We start from the raw sequence: 24,757 nt of genomic DNA on the forward strand, positions 1-24,757 counted from the left end.
TTTCCTACTATTTATTTCTCGCCTATCACCCACCGTTTAGCGGGGGTGACGCCCCAAAGTTGACAAATTTCTAAAAAAGATGTTTTTAAAAAAAATTATTTTTCCCTAACTGTAATGAACATTAAGAAGAAACACATTTTAAAAAACCCCTTTTTATACCATCTGAACCGCCTATGCTAGAGTAAAAAAACTTTCAGCGATTATCCATGTACTGGTTTTATTTACAAATTGGTATAATACACCACCCAAAAAAAAGGAGAATTAATAAAGAAAATAATCAAAAATTGATTTTGGGCAACCACTGTGGCTTTAGTGTGCAAAGAAAATAAAATATGCATAGGTCATAATGTGTAGCAGACAGAGTCTTCTTTTATTTTCCATAAGTGCATTATCAATAAAATGAATAGGTGACGAAAAAAAAAACAAAAACTGGAGCCCGCCAAAGCATTTCTGAGGTTTACGGCGCCACTGTGCCGTAACGGTTGCTTATACGAAAAAATCCATAGGACCTTATTTATAGAGAAAATAGTGGTCTTTAATTCTGTATAAGTTTTGTTTTAAAAAATGCATAGGTAATGAGAAAATCGTAAAAACATGCTCTCCAAGGAATAGGGGTAGTTTCTGCAGTTTATTTTCAAGGATAGGGGTACTTTCCGCAGGGATGTTGCAATAATCATATATATTTATGAAAAACCCTATTGATGGAGCATATGTCCATATGGGCCAAAATGCAAAAAAAAAACAAAATTTTTTTCAACCCCCTTTATTTTTTATTTTTGGCTACAGGGGTTGCATCAAGAATTCGTTTTTGGTGACCATGCATGTTTAATAAGAACGTGCACAAAATAATATATGAAGCATTTTAATAAAGGGGAAGGATTCCAATAACATCACTTTCTTTATTAATTCTCCTTTTTTTCGGGGTGGTTCCGGAAAAAAGTGGGGGTGCATTATAGAAATTTGTAAATAACACCAGTAGATGGATAATCGCTGAAAGTTTTTTTACTCTAGCATAGGCGGTTTAGATGGTATAAAAAGTGGTTTTTTAAAATGTCTTCTTCTTTAGGTGCCGTGTCTGTATTCAGACGTTGGCCGTCATCATGTTTACAATTTCTTGAAATCTCTCTCTATCGGCTGCTGCGCGAAATAATTCTTCTACTGTGCAGCCACACCATTTTTTAATATTACGCAGCCATGAAAGTTTCTTTCGACCAATCCATCTCTTTCCCTCCACTTTTCCTTGTATTATAAGGCGAAGCAGATGGTATTTAGGTCCTCTAATTATATGGCTGAAGTATTCTGTTTTTCTCCTCTTTATGATGCTTATGAGCAGACGTTCCGAATTCATCATTTGAAGAACATCTTCATTGGAAGTGTGCGAAACCCACGATATCTTTAGGATTCGTCGATAGCACCACAATTCGAATGCTTCTATTTTGTTTAGCATTGTGGTTTTTAACGTCCATGTCTCACAACCATACAATAGGATAGACCACACATAACATTTCAGCACCTTCTTTCGAATATTCATCGACAGGTTTCTATTACATAAAACTGGTTTCCAGGTCACAAAAGCCTTCCGTGATATTTCGATCCTAGTTATTATCTCTTCATCAGAGTCACAATTTACATTTAACCAGCTGCCAAGGTACTTGAAATGATTTACCCGTTCTAACTCCTCTCCATCAAGAGAAAGCTCACCTTGATCTATATTAATCTTTCCAACTGCCATCCACTTTGTTTTTGAAATGTTGATTTTAAGGCCTCTCCGATAGCTTGCTTCACTGACTAGATTTAGTAGTGTCTGAAGATCTTGTAAATTTTCAGCAAGAATGGCTGTATCGTCAGCGTATCTAATATTGTTGATTACTTCTCCGCCTAGCCTTACTCCCTCTTGTCTGTCATCCAAAGCCTCCCTAAAGATTTCTTCAGAGTACAGATTAAAAAGGGTGGGTGATAAAACACAACCTTGTCGTACTCCACGTTTTATCGGCAGTTTTTCAGTACGACTTTCTCCAATTTGGATAGAGGCTACTTGATTGTAATATAAGTATTTCAGCAGTCTTATATCGTAGTGGTCAAGTCCTGCTGCCTGCAGGCAATCGAAAAGTGTATCATGTTGTACTCGGTCGAATGCCTTCTCGAAGTCGATGAAACAAACATAAACGTTCTTTCGGAATTCACAACTTTTTTGTAATAGAACGCGCATACAAAATAGTGCTTCTCTAGTTCCTAGACCATTTCTAAATCCAAATTGCTTATTACCCATTCTAGTTTCGCACAGAAGGAATACTCGGTTTTGTATAATACGTAAAAGTATCTTAAGTGTGTGACTCATCAAACTGATTAGTCTAAAATCGCTGCATGTGGTGGGCCTGCTTTTCTTTGGTAATGTTATAAACAGTGACTCCAACCAATCATCTGGTATTTTTCCTTCGTTGTAAATTTTGTTAAAGAAAGTAGTCAAGTAGGTAATGTTTTCCTCATCCAAAAGTTTAAGTAGCTCAACAGGGATTTGATCTGGTCCAGGTGCTTTATTGTTTTTGGCTTGTTGTATTGCTTTTATGGCTTCTGACTTCAGTATACTGGGACCTCTGTCTAATTGTTTGTCACAGGTAGTATTTGGAGCATTTTCTCGAGAAGCATCGTCAAAAAGGTCACTGATGTATCTCTCCCATTCTTTGCACTGTTGTTCGTGATCACAAATTTTTCCGTCTGCGGTTTTAAGTACGTGAGCATTTTTCTGTTTTCTAATTCCGGAGGTATATTTAAGTTTCTTGTGGAGGTTGAAACTGTCATGCTTTTTTTGGAGGTCTTCTATTTCTTTACATGAATTCTCGAGCCAGGATTCTTTGGCCTGTTTAATTTTTCTTTTTATGAGTTTGTTAATTTTACGGTATTTGATAATATTTCTATTTTTGTATTTTCGTCGAACTTCCATCAAGTCTAGAATTTCTTGGTTCATCCATTCATTTTTTGCCAACATTGTAGGTGTTTTTAAAGATTCCCTTACGTCCTCTAAAATCGAGTTTTGAATATTGTACCAACATTCGTTAATAGTTCTGTTTTCGTTTGGTATATTTGATATTCTGTGCATTTTACTATTTATCTGCTGTGCTATGTGTTCGCGCGTTTGGGTGTTTTTAAGGGGGTCGAGATATATCTTACTAGGCTTAGTTGGCTTTGTTAGTTTATTTAATTTAATTTGTATTTTGGAGCAGAGTAAATTATGATTTGAGTTTATGTCGGCGCCGGGGTAAGTTCTTACATCTTTAATATTGTTCCGAAATCGATGGTTTATTAGGATGTAGTCTATTCGATTCCGTACTATTTTACCTTGATGTCCATCTTGAGGGGATTTCCACGTGTAGAGACGCCTTTCTGGAAGTTGAAACCAGGTATTTGTAATGACGAAGTCATTTTCTTGGCAGAATTCTATTAGACGCTCACCTCTTTGATTTCTCTCTCCCAAGCCGAACTTTCCGGTGATGTTTTGTGTCATCTTTTGTCCAACTTTAGCGTTAAAGTCTCCCATAATTATTGTTGTTTCGTGTTTCTTTGTTGTTTTTAGCACTTCTTCTATTTGATGGTAGAATTCTTCCATTTTCTGCTCATCTGCATCTGTAGTGGGAGCATAAACTTGGATGATATTTATATTTACAGGTTTAGCATTCAGCTGTATTAAAATTACTCTGTCTGACATTGGGATGAAGTTAGTCACATATTTACTAATATGCTGTTTCATAATTATTGCTACTCCGTTTTGATGCATATGGTCTTGATTTCCAGAAAAATAAACGGCGTATCCGTGTGCTATGAAATTCCCTGTATTTGGCCATCTTGTTTCACATACCCCCATGATAGTAATGTTTAGTCTGTCCATTTCAGAGAGTAGATTTCTCAGCTTACCGGCTTCATATAAAGTTGTTACATTCCATGTAGCTATTTTACAAGGATTCTTCATTTTCATCTTATGTCTGGTGATGTTTTGCTCACAGGGATTTCGCTGGCTAGCGACCTGGGAAGCCCTGTGGTTTAATTTTGTATTCCTTCCCCTGCCGGATCTTGAGTTCCGCAGCCCATGATCAGTAATGTTATTCGTTTCACGAATTGATTTCATGATAACTTTACTAGGGATTATAATGGGGTGGTTTCCCGTTGCCCTCCCCATCGCAGTGTTTTAGCCGTATCAATCTAATATAGTAATTGTCGCCTAAAAGTGTCCGTATTAAACTGTTCCGAAACTTTTTCTCCACCTTAACACAGTAATGAAAATGCTGCTTCCCATTTCCATGTGATAGATTTTATACTAACCCTAAAATCCTTAAAATCCTAACCTTAAAATGTAACACCCTGTAATTAAAAAATTTGCAATTGCTCTTAAATGAAGCCTATACCAAAAAAATCAGCCACTTATTTGTGATTAATCGCCGCAGGGTTTATTCTTAATTTTTAGTACAGTTAGGGAAAAATAATTTTTTAAAAACATCTTTTTTAAAAATTTGTCAACTTTGGGGCGCCACCCCCGCTAAACGGTGTGTGATAGACATATGCTGTCGGGAAATAAATAGTAGGAAATATAGTCCTCTTCATTTTACTATTAAGTAAATTTTTTTTAAAACGTACAGGAAGGGCTACGTTTCGCAAAAACCACAAATGAGCCCCTTTATGGGATGAAAAAGGGGTTCCGGGGCGAAATTTTTTAAGAAAATGTTAGTCTCATAATAAGCACCCCTTGATATACCAGAAAAAAATTAAATTGGACTTGTGTCCATTTTGCGAGGTTCAACCTCTGTTTCCTAGACTATTACATTTAACTATACTTTGAGCCTTGTGAGATATTTTTAACAGGGAGGTTCCTGTGAATTTTTTAATTTGATCAGACCACCGTGAAGGAGATCTGCCTCTAGATCTTCTGCCTTCGACGATCAGTCTTCCCATGCTCTCTTTGCTTCTAGTGAAATGATCCAAAGTCTTCTTCTTTATGTGCCCATCTGTGACGAATGGCGATCATCCAGGCAATCTTTATCTTATCTGCGAAAAAGCTGCACAGATGTTGTGTTAAACTAGATTTTGAGGTTCTTTAAACAGAATATTCTTCTACTTCCTGGACCTCGCTTTCCAGATATTTTTCCTTGCAGGGTGGCTTGTAGGAGTTTATATCTGGATTAATTTCCCATAAAGTGTCCGAAGTATTGTAACTCTCGAGATTTTATGGTAGTCATACCTCTTGGTTATACTTCATTCTCCTGAGGACCTCTTCATTTGCGACCCGCTCAGTCCACGGGATTTTAAGTATTCTCCTATACAGACCCATCTCAAATGCTTTCAATTTTCTGCACATATTATCTTCGCTCAAGGTCCAAGTGTACCTCAACACATTTCTGTTGATTGTTGTAATGGATCTGTTATGCATATTTAGTTCTTGAAACACAGACTTATTTTTACGATATGCTGTCCATGGAATGGAGTAGCATGGCACCTACTTTCTTTTAATTATTTTGTTTTCACATTCGATCACGACTTCAATTCATCCCACTTCTGACACTAGTTCTAATGTATTTTTTAAAGACTGCGTGTTCAGGAAAGTCATTGCATGAAGAAATAAGTAGTAATAGAGGTCGCGAGTGAGTCTAAATGTTGATTATTTCTTTGTAATTGGCATACTTGGCAAATATGTCTAATTTCGATTCAGAACATCATTACAAGCTCTCCTGAGGAGAACAAAAGTTCTAAATGGTCCATAGAGAGATGGTAATGATCTCTGAATCGAAATTAAATATAAAATGCCTTTATCTACCTGCGTTTTTACTCACGTATTGAGTACTAGGAAACAGATTTGTTGATTTTTGCCTCGTTCAATTGATGTGTTGTGGAGTGCAACTATATAGACTGCCCATGTCTCTGCATTCATCACCCTTTCATCATCATCAGCCCATAGTCGTCCACTGCTGAACATAGGCCTCCTCGAAAAACTTCCATTCAGATCTATCCTGCGCTGCTGCAATCCAGTTGGTACAAATCCTCTTTATGTCGTCAGTCCATCTTGTGGGTGGTCTTCCCGGGTTTCGTCTATCCGCTCTCGGTCTCCATTCCAAGATTTTTTTGGTCCACCTATCATCTTTCATTCTAGCGACGTGTCCTGCCCACTTCCATTTAATTTTGGCTATGTGTTTTATTATGTCTTCTACACCACTTCTTCTACGAATTTCTTCGTTTCTTACCCTATCTCTTAACGTTATGCCCAACAATGATCTTTCCATTCTACGTTGCGTCACTTGTAGTTTTCGTGCAGATGTCCTTGTTAGGGTAAGTGTATCTGCGCCATATGTAAGAACAGGCAGGACACATTGATTAAAGGCTCTTCTTTTTAAGCTGATAGGTATATCACCTTTAAAAATATCACGTAGTCTTCCATATGCTGCCCATCCCAGAGTTATTCTTCTTAGCAGCTCAGCAGTTTGATTGTCTCTGCTAATTTTTACCGTATGTCCAAGGTATATGTAGCTGTCAACAACTTCAATTTCGACGTCTTCTACCTTTAAAGGATGGCTCGGAACTAAATTCGTCATCATTTTGGTCTTTTGGTAATTAATATTTAGACCTACTTTACGTGCTGCATTGCGGAGTTCATTCAACATATCATTGGCAGTTTTTAGGTCATCTGAAATCAGAACAATATCATCTGCGAATCGAAGATGACTGAGCATCTCACCATCGATATTTATTCCTTTATTTTCCCATTCCAGTGATTTCAAAGCATGTTCAAGTACAGTAATGAACAACTTAGGCGACATAGTATCTCCCTGTCGAATACCTCTCCTGATATATATCTTATTGGTAGGACCGTGCAGATTTATAGTTGTTGTAGCATTTCTGTATATATTTTCTATAATATTGGTGTACCTATGATCAATTCGACACTCTTCCAATGCCTTAAGTAGTGCGGGTAATTCGATAGTATCAAACGCTTTATGGAAGTCTATAAACGTTAGAACTAGAGGTCTATTATATTCAATTGATTTTTCAATCAAGACTTTGAGGCACTGTAGGTGGTCATTTGTACCGTAGTTGGGGCGAAAACCAGCCTGTTCTTTTGGTTGGTACAGCTCAAATTTTGCTTCCAATCGATTGGTTATTATTCTGGTGTACAGTTTGTATAAATGGTTGAGTAGAGAAATTGGCCTGTAATTCTCTAGGTTCATGTTGTCACCCTTCTTATGCATAAGAATTGTAATTGAGTTATTCCAAGCTATAGGAATTTTTGGCTATACAAGCAGAGATTGAAGAGGTCTTGTATTTTTTTCAGAAGAGAAGTTCCGCCAAGTTTTATAGCTTCTGTAACTATTCCATCATCTCCCGGAGCCTTGTTGTTTTTCATTTTTTGGAGTGCATATTGTATCTCATCTTGACTAATTTCTGGAATATCCTCAGATCCCTGGTTTTGTACCGTGTGTCTATTTTCTGGATTTATGACATTGTTAACTTGGTTTGTGTATAATATAGTGTAGAACTCTTCGACTATTCCTAGTATTTTCTGTCTGTCTGTTGTTATCTCACCATTTTTATCCCTAAGCTGGAAAATTTCTTTTCTACTTGTCGTCATTTTTCGTCTCATTACCTTCATGCTCCGGTTTTGCTCTATAGTCTGTACTATTTTTTCATGTTTAAATTTCCTAATATCTCTTCTCACAGCTTTCGATATGTCTTTATTGAGTGCCCTAATGGTTTGTGGATCAATGTCCCTTTCACTTTTTAACTGTCTTCTTTCTGTTATTTTGTGTTGTGTTTCTAAAGTGATCTTTTCATCTCGTTTGGTCTTTGGGCAAAAACGTGCTTGTGCCAGTTTAACTGTATCAACTATTTGTTTGTTCAACTCATCGACATCGTTTGATATTATGGTGTGATCAAGAGTGTTATTAATGTAGTCTCCAAATGCTGTTTCGTCTTGTGGGCGTGTCCAGTGAAAGTATTTCTTTTTTAATATATGGCTTCTATCTAAATGAGTTGGTATCTCAATGGTAGCTCTAACCATCCTATGGTCAGTGTTTGTCGAGAATCTATTAAGAACGGTCACATCTCTAAATATAAATTTTTTATCTGTAATAAAATAATCTATTTCGTTGCGGGTATTACCGTCTGGGCTCCTCCATGTCCAGCGTCTGTGTAGCTTTTTGTAGAAAAAGCTATTCATTTGATAAAGATTATTCTCTAGTAGAAATGACAAAAGCATTTCACCTCTCTCATTTCTACCCGGACTTCCGAAATTTCCCAGAGATATTTCCGATGCATCTAACTGTGTTCCCATTTTTGCGTTGAAATCACCACCTATGACAGTGTAGTGGGCATTATTCTCTCTTATGGCTTCTAATATATCCTCGTAAAATTGTTCTACCTCTTCGTCACGATGGGTTGATGTTGGTGAATAGACTTGTATGAACTTAACAGTACATTTTTTATTTAACTGTATATTTATATAAATTACTCTCTCAGATATTGCTTTTACTAACACCACATTTTTGGAGAGTTTCTTGTGTATTATGATGCCTACTCCTCCTACAGAGATGTGTTCACTTCCCATATAGTAAAGTAGGTGACCAGAGTTTAGTGTTTCGAGAGACTCTCCTCGTCTTCTTACCTCACTGAGTCCGACTACGTCCCATTTAATGTTCTGTAGTTCGTTTTCTAATTCCAGTAATCTGTCTTCCGACATCAGGGATCTAACGTTAAGCGTTGCAACTTTCATCGTAAATCGCTTTGTGTTTTTCTCAGGTTGTGTCAGAACTTTGTCCCCCCCAGAATCCGTGGGACAGACTGATAGATCAGTGTGAGACTCTGGGTTTTGAACCCTACTCACCTGGGGTAATCTTCCTTTATTATCTGACATTTCATTTTTCGAGGGAAAATGGCAATTTAAAACGCCGCGCTTGCCATGCGTGTTGGCGAGTTTAAGAGGAAATAATAGATGGTGTGAATAAAATAGTGACCCGTCTGCCCTCGGAAACCTAATAGCCATTCGGGGTCGGAAGAAAACAAGAGTTAGCCAAGGAAGGCTGATAGGATAGATCAAAGAACATTTCACTTAAGACCAGTTGAAGAAGAGTGAAATGTGAAGGCCCTCATGACTCGCCAGGTGCGATTCATGAGCGTATGAGTATTTATGCATATTGTGTTCCCGCTCATACATCGGGGTAGTGACTACAGGCTGTATGGCTCGTCCAGCATGCCATAGCATGTACAACTGGGGGCACGATATACTGCGCTGCAAACCTCGTACCCCCCGAAGTCCATGGCCTGACCAGTTCATCACCCTTTATTCCTTGCAAATTTTAGAAGGATGGGTTATAGGTATAAGAGAGAATCTGTTTCCGAATTACGAAATCCAAAGATTTTATTTTTAAATGTTTATTTGTTTGAAAATCGAGTCTTTTGGGTTTCGTCGTTTCTTTAATAGAGGTCGCAAGTGCGTCTAAATGTTGATTATTTCTTTGTAATTGGCAAATATGTCTAATTTCGATTCAGAGCATCATTACAAGCTCTCCTGATGAGAGCAAAAGTTCGAAATGGTCCATAGAGAAATGGTAATGATCTCTGAATCGAAATGAAATATAAAATGCTTTTATCTAAATAAGTCGTTCTTTAATACACCAAACTTATATACATAATTGTATGTTATTTCTAAAATTTATCTGATTACTGTGTTTACTCTTTTTAATATTTCTAGTCGTTACATTTATGGTAAGGTATTCTATTTTTTCTATAGGCAGCGTTGTATTTATTATACCAACAACATCACACATATTAGTTAAAGGATTTACATAAATGGTAGGGGAGCAAAAGCGGGAATTTTTGCAGTTACTCGAGCGCGTCAGATTATCACATGGGGAGAAACCTTGTACCCAGTAAATATACCTCTACCATATATTGGCTCTTAATACAGGGGAGTTCGTTAAGGGGCTCCGAAAAAAAATCTATCACGTAAAGTACATGCAAAACAGTATATATTTAAAAAATCTGACGATTTGAGCGGGGCGTACGCAGAGGCGGCTCTAGCCCATGTAGCGCCCGTGTGCAGTCGATGCGCTGGCGCCCTTTGGTAGACGCGCAGTAAAAATGGAATAGTCGAATAGACCTAGCACTAGTACATAGGGTATTAGATGGTATTAGGTACGCTTATAATGTAAACACAAATCTAGATGCAAATAGTGCAATATTAAATGATGTCGGGAGCCAATAGGTATTCAAGGCTTCAGAACAACCTACCCAAATCTGTTAAAAATATTTAATTAAAAATGAACTTTTTTATTTATGAAGTATGGTTGAAAACTGGTTGAGGAAATTTGACAGGTTTGAGTACACGAGTAAATAGTACTTTTAGGAAGGAATTGGTTACATGAATAACAAAGAACAACTTTGTGATTATTTAATAACAATTTATTAACAAATTATTACTGGACTCACATACTACAACATATTACAAAAATAGTTATTTATGAAACAGTTCGTGAAGTATGCTTTTTGCGAACGCACGCGATTTTTAGAGCACGAGCGACAACGGAGCGAGTGTTATACATCGCATAAGTTCGCAAAAAGTACTTCACGTACAGTTTCATACAATATTTTACCTACTCTACGATAAACAAATAAAAAAACAGTAACTCTTCGTCACTGGAATTCATTTCTATTCTACAATTTTTAGAACTTTGACATTTAAAAATCCTAACTATTTTCAAACCACAAAACTGTCAAAAATTTTGTTGTAAGTCGTTGCTCATATTGTCACCACCATGACAACGCGAATGTTAAGGATATTTGATTATATGAAAGTGTGCCAAAAATCGATTGAAAATGTGCGAAAAAGTAAATCCCATTTAAAATACATTGTTACTTCACGCACACTTTAAACGCTTCACGCACTGCTATCTATAATGACAGTTTTCACAAACTAAAAACTTATACATAATATGGCATAAAGTAGATAAAGATAGTTTTCGTGCTTTTGCATTAGCAAAATCTTGAATAATATCACTTACTCGAATTTTTATTTCATGTTCAATACTTACTAGTGATAAATTTGTCAATCGACTTTGCGACAATGTTGACTCCAAGCTCTGACTCACGCTGAAAGTCGCAATAATTGTGGTAGCAATAAAAGAAAGTCTTCCTATTAAATAATTTTAATCAAAAGAAAAGTCGAAAATTTGACAATACAGAAGAAACATGAGTCAAAAATAGCAGCCATGGAGATGAAATACTTAAGAAAGGTCGTAGAAAAATAAAAATGGGATAGAATAAGAAATGAAGAAATAAGAAGAAGAACTGAAATAGAGCCAAATATTATATAATATTCAAAATAAACAACTAGAATGGTATGGACATATGATAAGAATGAAACCAGAAAGGATGCCCAGGAAAATTCTGGAAATGGGAAACACAACAAAAAGGAGAAGAGGGCGTCCCGAAAGAATTGGAGGGATCAAATAGAGGACATAGGAAATGCACGAGGGAAAACGAAAGAAGAAATGAAACGCCTAGCCAAAAACAGAATAGAGTGGAAAAATGGGTGAAAGAAACAACGGACCATAATACGACGCCGTAATAGGCATAAGGAAAAAAGACAACAAGAAGAAGAAAAACCGCTTTATTTTATATTTACATGTTAACTTAAATATAATACTTAATCCATTCCGTCAAAGTTTATTTCGCAAAATTATCCCGCGACAAGCAATTTGACCTTTATAGGTTCCACAACCGATTTCGGAAATATTGTCGGTATGTCTTCAAATGAATCAAAAGGTAGGACGAGCGGGTGGCAATCTATAAATCGCGCTTAAGTGCCAATGTAATTTTTAATTAATCGTTTTAAAGCATATTTTATGTTAAAACAAAGTAAAGGACCCGATCTTTGGAGCTCGGCGCCCCCAATATCCCGGCGCCCGTGTGCACCGCACACCCTGCACAATAGGTAAAGCCGCCTCTGGGCGTAAGCAAATTAGCGAGTCACAAAATTTCACAAAAAAAGCGAATATTTCGCGAAATGAACTTCAGATCGAAAAACTAAAAAATACGTGTTCAATATTTTTCAAAAACCTATCGAATGATACCAAATACGATCCCCACGGAGAGGGGTGCCAAAAACGATACCCCACGAAGGTGTGGTGGGGGATTACTTTAAAATTGAAATCTTAAATAGGAGCCACCATTTTTTATTGCAGATTTGACTTCCTTACGTAAAAATGAGTAACTGTTATTCGAGACATTTTTTCGAATTATAGATAGATGGCGCTATAATCGCAAAAAACGATTGTTGGAAATGGAAAATTAAATTAAAAAATGGAAAGTTTCCCACTTCATAGAAAACTCAACTTAACTTTTTTTGGTTTTAGTACCTACTATTTACAACTCAGTAGGTCCCCATAACGCTCGAGTAACTGCAAATTTAGCATACTTTCTTCCCCTACTAAAAGTACTCTCTTACTCTTATGCAATTCTGTTTTAGGATAACTACATCAGATTCATCGAAACAATAAGACAAGAAGCTGACATCAACGGTTGGCTATTGAGCGCCTCCGTCCGTCCTGATTTTGATAAAACTGGCTATAATCCCAAGGAGATGAACAGGTAAATAGAAACTTTTATAAATCAACCTTATTATAGCAACTTTGTATTTGCGGACGTATATTATTGCTCATTAATAATATCAGATTCCTTAAATTTTTCATGCTGCATAATTTCAAATTCTTTTTTGAAATCTCTAAAAGACGTAAATATCTTAAGTAATCACCAAGTAACCACCAAAATTCAGATATGAGTTTTACCCCTGCTAAACCATTTCTACAATTCAGGTGTCAATGATTTATTTTTTCTTCTATTTAATTTTTTTATCTACCTACTTTTCCACGTATTTTTTATTTACGGTATACCTACAGAAGATCTCCAAGGCACTACCATTTTTCTTTCTGTTTATTTTAAATTTTTTTATTAATAATTTTTAGTTCCATTAGTTGTTTCTTTTTTCCCTACCGCTGTTTCTTTGTTCCGTATCTTTTAGTCCTGTCGCCAGGGGGTGTACAACGACCTCCTTAATTCAGATGGACTTACCCAAGTTTTTTTATGTATTTTGACCCGTAGAACAAGAATTTTTTGGGTAACAGTTGATCCGGATGTCCATAAGATTGTTATAAACAAAGAACTTGAGGAATTACATATCAGTGACTTTTCGCAAAACAAAACATATTTCTGTATTTTCTGGGTGATTCTCAGCAAAAAATGATCTTACAAGTTTTTTCGTAGGATGTATAGTTTTCGAGATAAACGCAGTTGAACTTTCAAAAAATCGAAAAAGTTTAATTTTTGAACCCGAATAACTTTTGATTAAAAAATAAAATAGCAATTCTGCTTACTGCATTTGAAACTTCAAGTTAAATTCTATCGGTTTTGATTATTTGCATTGCTAGAAATTAAGTTTTTATTTGTTAAACAAAGCCATAAACACATAGTGTTTCCCGTGCCCAATGCATGCGTTTTAATGTACGTAATCTACGTAGAAATTGTCTGTATGCGCGTACTCGTTGGATTTCAAATGAGAAATGCATTGAAAACATCATTCAATCACTATGTGTTTATAGCTTTGTTTAACAATAAAAAATTAATTTTTAGCAATGAAAGAAATCAAAACCGATAGAATTTGACTTGAACTTTCAAATGCGGTAAGCATAATTGCTATTTTATTTTTCAATCAAAAGTTATTTGGGTTCAAAAATTGCAATTTTTCGATTTTTTGAAAGTTCAACCGCGTTTATGTCGAAAACTATGCATCCTAGGAAAAAACTTGTAAAAACATGTTTTGCTTAGAATGACCCAAAAAATACAAAAAAATGTTTTGTTTCGCGAAAAATCACTGTTATGTGATTGGTCAAGTTCTTTGTTTATAACAACCTTATCGACATCGGGATCGACTGTTACCCAAAAAATTCGTGTTCTACGGGTCAAAATATATTAAAAAAACTTAAGTAAGTCCATCTGAATTAAGGAGGTCGTTGTACCCCCACTGGCGAGGACTATTTGTTATCTTTATTTATTAACTTCAAAAGTGATATGCGTATCACTGATTTGCAATTATATGTTTCATAATATTTTGTGCTGTGTTAAAGACATCCTTCATCTTCTTTTTGTGTAGATATAACTGTCCGTTTTTTACTTTATCGTAATATATACGTAGTATAGTATATTACTTTATCGTACTATATTATACGTAGTATAGTATAATAGATATTATTTTATCGTACTTTATACGTAGTATAGTATAATAGAAAAAGTTATTGGATCGTGCAAAAAAAAATTTTCAGATTTCACTTTTTTTCGACGTTTTGAGTCCCCTGAGTCTAAAAAGCAAATAAAAAAACATGTCGGAAGTATCTACGTACGTATGTACGTACGGTACGTACGTACGTATGTCGCCACCGCCCAGCAAAAACTACTGGACCGATTTCGATGAAATTCGGTATGAGTAAGTTTAAGAGAATTTTGTCGAGAGACTAAGCTTTTAAAAAAAAACCTCTCAAAGGGGGCCGAAATAGGGGGGTTATTTAGGGCCCATTTTTGCAAATTTTGACCGAAATGAATGAAATTCAACTCAAAGTTAGCCCATCGATAGGTAAGTAAAAATACCGAATTTGACATTTCCAAATTCAAAATGGCGGCCAACATGGCCGACCGCCCACCCGACACATTTCCCTAACTATCTAAAAACTTGTTTAAGATAAGTTTAATTTGAAAAAGTCGTTATATAGGTAGCCTAAAGATGGGGCTATAAGAAGAATATTATCGTTTTTCAGGAAAAGTTACGGGTTGCCTATATTTAAGGGGTCAAAATTTGAACTGGATTTTCTCAAAAATGGCTCCAAGGAATGTTTTTATTTTTTGATATATTTTTGATATCCTATGGATAAATTGAATGACAATAGTCAGATTTCTTAACTCCCCATAGGAGGGGAGTTATGAATTTTTTATTAAAAAATATTCGAGTGCCCGTAACTTCCTTCTTAATAGAAGTTGAAATTTGAAATTTTGCAGACATATATGGTACTTTATTATCTATTATCACAATAAATTTTACCAAAAATATAGCTTCGGGTTGAACAGGAAGTGAAGAAAAAATCTTATTTTTTAGATGCGCTCTGTATATTTTTACACATTTTGAAAGAATGTAAAATTACCTTTCCAATGACATAAAATTAGTTGCTGTAGCTCAAAAACTCGAAAAGTTACGGTAAATAGAAATTTTGCTATAATCTTATGTGTGTCCTCTCTCACGCGATCATAGCAGAGCATTATTGTAGGGCAGTCAATGAGGGTATTTGGCTCCGAATTTCGTCCTACTACATTGATGTAACTTGATATTTTCACAGTAAGTAGGGAATAGCCCAAGAAACGAAATCTACCCTATATACTATGGCGCTTTTTATCTTGGGGCGGTTCCCACTTCTTCAAGGGGGTGGAAAATTTGTTGGTCAAAATAAGCACGGAAGTGGCTAAAGAACCTATTTCTAAGCAAAAACTGGTCTATACTTTTTTTGAGAACCCAATGCTTTTTGAGTCTTGCATAGTTAAAAATTGGTCATTTTCATTGAAAAATGACACCTTTTCGGACGGATTTTTTGTGATTCCTTAAAAACTATGCATCGAACTAAAAACACTATATAAAACATTTTTTAGATTATAAATAATAAAGAGATTCGTTCTTTCGTAAATGTTCTATTTATAATATAAAAAGAGATATGGTAGGTGAAAATAGTTTGTTTTTTGGTGCATGCACAAATTGATGTATTCAACTTGAAATGACAGAGGAACGGTAGGTTTAAGGTGTATAATGCTACCAACACCTTTTGCAGTGTTTGAAAATGCCTTTAAAACGAGCACCGTTAAATGTCGGTTACTTACAAACTAAGCGAGATATGGTGCAAAAAAAATATATGACTAATGTACTTTAAGGAAAAATGAGAAGTATATAAATTCAACTCCCCATCCACCATAATTTAAATGCATTGTTTTTCTTTTGCAATACCTTTTAATATAGTGTTATTCTACTTTCAAAAAGTTGAACGGGTTTAAAATGAATGGTTTTTCTAAAAAATGAGATCAAATTATAGAATGCATTTTTAAATTTTCTTAAAAATCTTCCTTTTTCTCCATGTAATTCGAAAATAAAAATATTTCACCCCTGAGAAGTGGTGGGAACCGCCCCCATGATAAAAGCGCCATAGTATATATGTAGGATAGACTTTGAATTAGGAGATTGGGCTACTCCCAAAATTTGATTAAAATCCATGCAGTAGGATAGAATTCGGAGGTAATATCTTGTTGTTAATCTCGCTCATTGACTGGCGTAATCGAAATAGAATGAAATGTAAATATTGTAAACTATTAATTTCTCAGAAAAATGAACTAATTTGAAATGAAAGTATGACTATAATATTCTATTGATTTATGCTATAATCTACACATCTATAGTGTGTCCCCGAAATATGGCATCGAACATTTTCTCAACTGCAGGAATTAATGATGCCTAGAACCATAAAATACTTTCAAGTACACAAGGTGTTTCTAAAATATCAAAATAACGAGTAACTTTGTTATTTTTATAGAATGTCAGTATCTAGTACCATAACGATAATATATCGGTACGATAAAGTTCTCGGGCGGTCCTTCCGTCCAGTGTTTTTTCCAATGTACCTCCAGTAAGTTGTTGTTCCATCGTTTTTGTCGTCTTCCCACTGATCGTCTTCCTATTGGGGAACCGCTTTTACTACTCTATTTGCTGATATTCATACTCTTCAGTTTCTTACCCAGTTCTTGATATTTTCCACCTTGCATCTCCATCTCCATCGTATATCTGCACTTCTAGCTCTGTCCCATATAGTGTTTTACCATCAATTTTTCGAAGGGTTTTCATCTCTACTGTTTCAAGTATCCTTTTTGTCTGGTATCCTTTCTCTCTGTGTCAGGTTGTGTTTATTTATAATAAACATATTCATAACATACAGGGCCGGCTCAACCCGGGGGGTGCAAGGGATGCGAGGCCACGGGTGCCAAATCCAAGGGGTGCAAGCCGAACACTTGCTAGACTCAAACTTGCGCTTTTTGTCCTTAAAAAAAACTACAAATAACAAAAATATATAAGTGCTCTTTCGGTATTTTTTACAAATGCATTAATGCTTAAAGTTCCGATTCTGCAGACCAAAGTATAACTGTCATTTGCGGAGCTATGTATTTAAAAGCTAGCTAAAAAAAATGTACTAAAAATAGTCGGTATTTTTTAAAGGTGGAGGGAAGAATCTTTTATGATGACCGCAGTTAGTCTAGGTTTTTTATACCAGTTACTGATTAGCAAATTATTTGTTAGAATTTTTGAAATTATTGAGTATTGATTTAGATGATACACATATCTGATTACACTTATTGATTTAGATGGGACATACAATACCTAACAGCTGGCGCACTAGCACAACGATCTTAATGTTTAAAAAGGGTGATAAAACGGTACCCGAAAACTAAAGAGGAATAAACCTGCTTAGTACAGCTCTTAAATTGACCACAAAAGTCATAACCACCAAAATCGCCAACGAAATAGATCTAGCAGATGAACAGCAAGGCTTTAGGTCCGGGCGATCCTGTAACGATGCAGTTTTTGTCGTCAGGCAAGTCATGGAAAAATCACTAGAATACAACGTCCCGGTTTACTGTTGCTTCATAGATCTACAAAAGGAATTTAACCGTGTAGAGCTGAATGGCGTAATTCACCTATTATACAGGGTGTAACAAAAATACAAGTCATAAATAAAATCACATATTCTGGCTGTCATTTCTCTTTATTTAGCTGACCGGTGTGGAAGTGGTGGGGGAAATTCCCCAAATTTTCCATATGAGATTCCGGGGCATGCAAGACTTATCTTTACTTAACGTTCCCGAAAACGGAGTGGGACAAGCCGAACTGAACCGACTACAAGCACAGCTAGATTGTCGATCTTTCGATGTATGTATCCGCGGTATATTAGGTACGAATGGATTATTATAAGTAGTATTTTAAAAGTATAAAACTTCTAAAAATCTTATAAGTTTAAAAGTATTTAAAACATTGTTTATTCTAAATCATTGTTCATTATCACCTAATATATTATTATATTATATATTATTATAGTATGTATTATTCTGAAGCTATTTCTTTGTTGCATTTATGTAATTTATTATTCTAAATGGGAAATAAGCCACAATTTAACTTAAACAATGCATGTAGATTGTATATGGTTTTTTTTTTGTTAAAAATGAACATATTCTACATTCTACTTCGAATAACTCGAAAAGTACCTACCTATTGACTTCGGATCGAATCTAGTATCATCAAAGAGTTCTTCTATGTATTTTGTCCATATGCAGATTTCTTAATTTTTGTCTGTGATAATATTCTCCTGTTGTTCTCGCAGTTTGCTAGCTGTGTTGGATTTCGGAAGACTATAGCTGCTTGTTTCACCTATTTAAGCATGTTACCTATTATGTCTTTGTTCTAACAAATCTTTTTCTAAGAATCACTATCATGTGATTTTAACCATTTTTTGGCCTTTCGCATTTCGGTTTTTATTTGTCTCTGAATCTTGTTGTACATTATTTTGTTGTTCTTTATTTTCTTCTTTCTTCGATAAGTTGCAGTATAGTGTCATTCATCCAAATCTTTCTCTTCTCTTTCTTTTCTATTGCATGTTCTTCTCTGATCTTGTTAAAGGTTTTACATATATTTTATTACATACACCATTTTTTTCACTTTTATATAAGCTACTTATATTTTTGCTAAGAATATTTTTTTCAATAGAACACTTGCTTTTTTGAGTTATTTGCGAAACACTGTCCAAAAACATGTTTTTTTTTTGTTAAAAATGAACATATTCACTATTGACTTAGTAAAAAAACTCTATAGAACAAAAGTTGCTTAGAATAAATCATTTTATCCAATACCGGACTTATTTTGAATGTATATTTTTCACCCCCGAGAAGGGGGTATTCCCCTCCACTTTTGTAAAATGGAGGGAATGTAGAACTGTAAACTTTTTCTTATATAATAATAGACAATTTCAACTACCTATTCCCAAATTTTCATCCTTCCTTCATTTTTTTTGGTCAGATTTTTCTTTGATCGGGCTATGTAGCAAGTAAAGAAAGACAAATAATAATTTATTAGTAATAATTTTACAAAAAAAAACACAACCACAACTTTTGATACACTAAAAAACTACTTTTGTTGTATGTAAACGTCTGATGTGGAAGTGGAAACGTTAATAAAATAATTTTTTAAGTTATCTTTCATCCTTCCTTTAGTTTTTTTTGGGTCAGATTGTTCTTTGATCGGGCTATGTAGCAAATAAAGAAAGACAAATAATTTATTAGTAATAAATTTTACAGAAAAAAAACACAACCACTACTTTTGAAACACTTAAAAACTACTTTTGTATGTAAATGTAACAAATAAATAAAGAAAAATAATTTGCTTATAATAAGTAATCCATTCGTATCACGCATTCGTATCATACCTAATACCGCGAAGTACATCGAAAGATCGACAATCTGGTTGTGCTTGTAGTCGGTTCAGTTCGGCTTGTCCCACTCCGTTTTCGGGAACGTTAAGTCTCATCTTTGTGAAACGATGAGTGCATGATAATATTTGTAGAAACCTTTAATGTTCAGAAAACCTAAGTTAGTTTCGGAAGGTTAAGCCGGCCCTGATAACAGCAGCCACTACTAACGGAAATAATAATAAATTTACTAAGTACTAACGGTAGATAACCAACCATACAACCTGGCATTTGCAGAAGTGGACAGCCTGAATCATAGAATATTTTTTACATAAAATGCCTCAAAAAATAACTTTAGAGCTGTTTTTACTCTAATTTTTTCTCTTTTATATAAATCTTCTTCTTTCTCGAAACTCCTTATGCCCCTCAGGGGCGTTGGAGCTTTTATATAAATAAATATTTTAACCACAAAAAGGTTTTATCTTGACATTGACTAAACATTTTTGCTTGTAGGTTATTTGATTGGGTAACACTCAACACATACGGCCTTGTCGACATAAATCAATACACCAGCAATCACAACAATTTATATGCTTCATCAAAGGACACTGAATGGCAAAAACAGCACTACAACATGGAAGCTGTCGCAAACAACTGGATAAAAGCTGGTCTCAATAAAGAGAAAATTGTTTTAAGCGTTGCCTTCTACGGCATAAGCTTTTTGTTAAAAGACAAAAACCAGAATGGTGTGCATGCTCCTGTTCTTGGAGCCGGACCTAGTGTGGGAGGAATTTTACGGTATTATCAGGTAAGTATCATCATCATCATTAACAGCTATTCCATCCATCATCGGATGTAAGTCTCCCTTAGGTGTGTTCATTCATTGCTGTTTGCTGTTTTCTGCATCCTTGCGTAGTCAGCCATTCGCTGGTTGTCATCAGTCCATCTTGTTTGAGGTCTGTAATATCCTGGTAAACCTGCCAGGGTATAAAGATGAATAAATAGAATATATTTGATTCAAGACCTTTTATTGTGACCTGTATCGTTTTCATGACACATTCACATATGATGACAGGTTATGTCACCACCAGGCTCATGTCATGTTGGTTGCCTAACAGTGGCACCACATATATTACATCCTCCCTCTTATAGATCTAAGCGTTCAGGGGGTTTTACAGAGCGATCCGACCTAGTAGTTTTAAGCGATGGTTCATAGACTGGCTCCACAAGAGGCAATCCATGAACACTATCTCTCTGGTTTCTACAAGACTCTCTTTGCTCAGTGGGCAAGATATTCAATTCACACTGGGGCGGGTCACTTGAATCAGGATTGAACAGACTACATTGTTTAGTATCATGTTCAGAAGCTGTTTTGAACTATTTGAACACATTTAGTGATTTTCTTAAATCTACTCTGTTGCGTCTAACTGTGTCTCCTTTTTCATTTAAAACCATCTAGGACCTTGATGTCCCATGTTGGCTAACTATTTGCCCTGGTTTTCATTTCTTCTGAACATGATTGTAAACTGTAACATCAGTATTATTTGTTAACGGTGGTAAATCTTTGGCACTTCTATTATAATACTTATTATATGTATTGCGCCTATGTTGCAGCTTCTCAAGCACATTTTCACATAACTTAGGTTGCAATAACTCTGAACTGAGGTATTTTAGTTTTACAAATCCGGCTCATTAACAATTGAGACGGGGAGTAACCAATATGCTTGAGAGGTGTGGTACGGTATTGAAGTAATGAGATTTCAGTATCACCTTCTTTTACTGATTTCTTAATTATATTTTTTGCTATTCCTACTCCTTTCTCAGCGAGACCATTGGAGCGTAGATAATTCGAGCTTCTAGTGATGATTTTGAAATTCCATTCTCTGGCAAAATTTTTACAATACAAACTATCAAATGGTATATTATCACATGTTATACAATCTGGTGAACCAAACACAGAGAACACTCTTCCTAATACCCCAATAACAGCTTTGGAAGATTTATTTTTTATCAAATGCAGATCTAACCAATTTGAAAATGAATCAAATATAACTAGGTGGCTATTTCCAGCATATGTAAAAATATCTAGGCCTAGGCGTTCCCGAGGGCGCTCAGATATTGGGTACAGTTGCAGAGTTTCTTTCTGTTGCTTGTGTGCATTCGACTCACATGTTCTGCATGCATTAATGTGATGTTCAATGTCAGAATTAATACCTGGTCAATATAATATCTGTCTTACACGAGCTTTGCTTTTTTCAATGCCAATGTGACCCTCATGCAGCAATTTCAACATTTCTAAACGCAGTGACTGGGGCACTATGACTTTATGAGACATCAATAATAGTCCACTTTTTGAACTCCACCTTTTTAATAAATTTGTCCCAAAAACGTTACTGATTTTAGTTTAAATTGAACTTTAGAGCTATTAAATTTAATATTGTATTCTAGTGCTCGTTCTAGGACCAATTTTAGGTTCTGATCATGCTCTTGTTCATTTGAGCCTGTCACAATAAGATCATCAAAGGAAAGTCCCACTCTATCTAAATCTCCAAATATTTCAAAGTTTTTTCATTGAAAAACTTCTGGTGCTGAGCAAATTCCAAGAGGTAACCTAACAAATCAGTACCTCCCAAATGGGGTTCCAAAAGCGGTGTAATCAGCACTTTGATCGTCTATCCTGACTTGAAAGTAGCCATCTTTCATATCTAAGACAGTGAAGTATTCTTTGTCACACAACGACTGCAATTTCTTCAGCTGTAGGTATTAAAAAGTGTTCTCGTTGTATAGCATTATTTAAACGTTGAGGATTAAGACACAACCTTAAATCGCCAGGTTTTTCTATTTTTTTAATGACACCTTGATCTTCAAGTTGATTTAATTTATATCTGAGTCTATCATGAAGTGATATAGGTACCCTACTGGGGGGCTGAACATACGGTTTAGCATTGCTTTTTAAGGTTATGTGGTACTCAGTCGCAGTGGCGGCACGTGAGGCAGTGCCATAGAGCCATGGCACTACCTTGCTAACTATGCAGAAGCATATTTTTTATCTTCAAAACTTTTTAATTCCTGTTAATTTTTTTGTGTGTATTTCTTTTGATCTTCATAAATTATAAAAAATATGGCAACTATGGGCGTAATACAATCCCTGCCGACAGCGGACAGTATTCGACGAGAGAATCTCCTTCGTGCCGAAGTCAGTACTGGCACGACTAAAGAGAGAAAGATTTTACGAGCATTCTATGTAAGTGATAGAGAAAGAGCTATATTGGACTATTAGTATACCTTAAAATTAGAATCTCTGTGCCAGGCACGAGGGTATGATAGCAGGTCTATTTATTTTCAGTTTCTTTACGTGCTGGTTTGTCGCTTTTATTATGTATATTTTCTGTTAAAAAGTTTTTGTATTTATAATTAAACTTTTAGTACATCATGATCGTGGGTATTTTGATATGTATTTTGATTATTTCTTAAGTTTAATTTATTAATTGACAATGAAGATTAGTATCTTAAAAAAATTTTTTGGTGGTTTTTCGCTAGCTAAAAACTACAAATGTTATAAGGTGTTGTGGAGCTTTCGAGTTAGCTTAAAGAGGTCACGACGAAAAAGAAAATTCAGAAAATAGAGGCATATTTAAGGTTCATATTATTCAAAGTGCCAGATCTTTCAAAGGTCTACCTTCTCCGGACATTTAGTTGCTTCTAATTTATTTATGTCGGAGAAGTTTTCTGCTTATAAGCATCAGTTTTTCGAATCATTTCTTAATGAAACATGGAGACAATTTTAATTTTTAATCAAAACTCGGTTTAAAACTGAATTAGAAGTAGGTACTGTATTAGCGAGACGAATTAAGTACTACCTCTGGGGCTGTTTCGCTATCGGTTTTATTGTAGAGGGAAGGTTTAAAAAGCACATTTGAAGAAATAACTAAACTTTTAAGTATTTTAATTACCATTCCTATATCAACATCTGAAGCAGAACGCTGTTTTTCGATGCTAAAACATAGTGCTTTAGGTATGCTATCTGCAGAAAAGCATTTTGTAAATTGTATTGATAATTTTAATTATAAAGTCATTGAAATCTTTGCAACGAAAAAATAGGAGAATGAACTTCATATATCGTAAACTTTAAAAGTGACATTACAAAAATTTGTGCATGTGTGTGAATAATGAAATAGTAATATTTTTATAAATTAGTAAATAGAGACTAAATCGTAATAACAATTTTCAAGCACTATTACTATCAGCAGTAAATTCTGGTAGTAGGTTAAGAGGTTTTTATTATTAATTAATTTACGGAACTGTTTTGATCAATGTTGGACAATTGCTTGGCACCTCAGATCAATAAACTTAAGATACATAAGATAGAAGTATCCGCGCATATTTTTTTTTAGTTTTTGTTGTCAGTATACCTTTTTTTGACAATATCGTGAATCCGCCACTAAAAATTTTGGCGGCTACCCGAGTTCTGGCACTACCTTCTTAAAGTGGTACGAGCCGCCACTGCTCAGTCGGAAATTCTCCTAAACCATCAAAAACTGAATTATACTGCTTTTTACGTTATCTAACGAACTAAAAACAACATCCACACCCTGTCCTACATAAGCTAACCGTTTTATTAATTTTAATTCTAAACACCCTTGTAGCCCTAATAAGGGTATTTGGTTATCTAAATCAACAACAATAAATTTAATAACACTTTCACACTTATTAGCTTTGCATAATAACTTAATCTCTCCACAAGGTTTAATTTTGAAATCTGGACTACCATAAGATAACAGGGTTACTGAAGTTCTGTTTAGTTTATTATCTAATTTCAGGTTTTTTTTAAACATAATATGGCACAACACTTTCTGACTTTCTTCAGCACCCGTGTCTAGTTTAAATTCTACATGACTGTGTCCTATGTTTATCTTTTGCTTCCAAACACTTTCACACTTTTTCTACATGTTGAATCTACTGAATCTATTACATTTATTGAACTTAGGAAATGTACATCACATACACTATCACTGTCACTACTGTTGTCTTCTTTCTCTACCAAGTGCACATTTTTTTGTTTCCAGCTTCTATTCTTTTCTTTCTTCTTTTCATCATGTTTACATACTGCAGCAAATTGATTTGGCTTTTGGCATTTGGCACAACTTTTACCAATCGCTGGACAATTTACATTTTTCTTGTGTTTGTATCCACAT

The 24,757-nt window shown here is 35.1% G+C and overlaps 1 protein-coding gene across 1 annotated transcript in view; it reads left to right on the forward strand.

Annotated features, from left to right (window-relative positions):
- Positions 1 to 24,757, forward strand: part of LOC126883876 (uncharacterized) — a 123,221-nt gene that overhangs the window by 90,569 nt on the left and 7,895 nt on the right. Inside the window, exons 13-14 of the mRNA XM_050649567.1 lie at positions 12,500 to 12,621; positions 20,076 to 20,370. Of these exons, the coding sequence (XP_050505524.1) occupies positions 12,500 to 12,621; positions 20,076 to 20,370 (417 nt within the window). The remainder of the gene's footprint in view (positions 1 to 12,499; positions 12,622 to 20,075; positions 20,371 to 24,757) is intronic.

This window comes from Diabrotica virgifera, chromosome 4 (assembly GCF_917563875.1).
Source record: "Diabrotica virgifera virgifera chromosome 4, PGI_DIABVI_V3a".
Taxonomy (NCBI): domain Eukaryota; kingdom Metazoa; phylum Arthropoda; class Insecta; order Coleoptera; family Chrysomelidae; genus Diabrotica; species Diabrotica virgifera.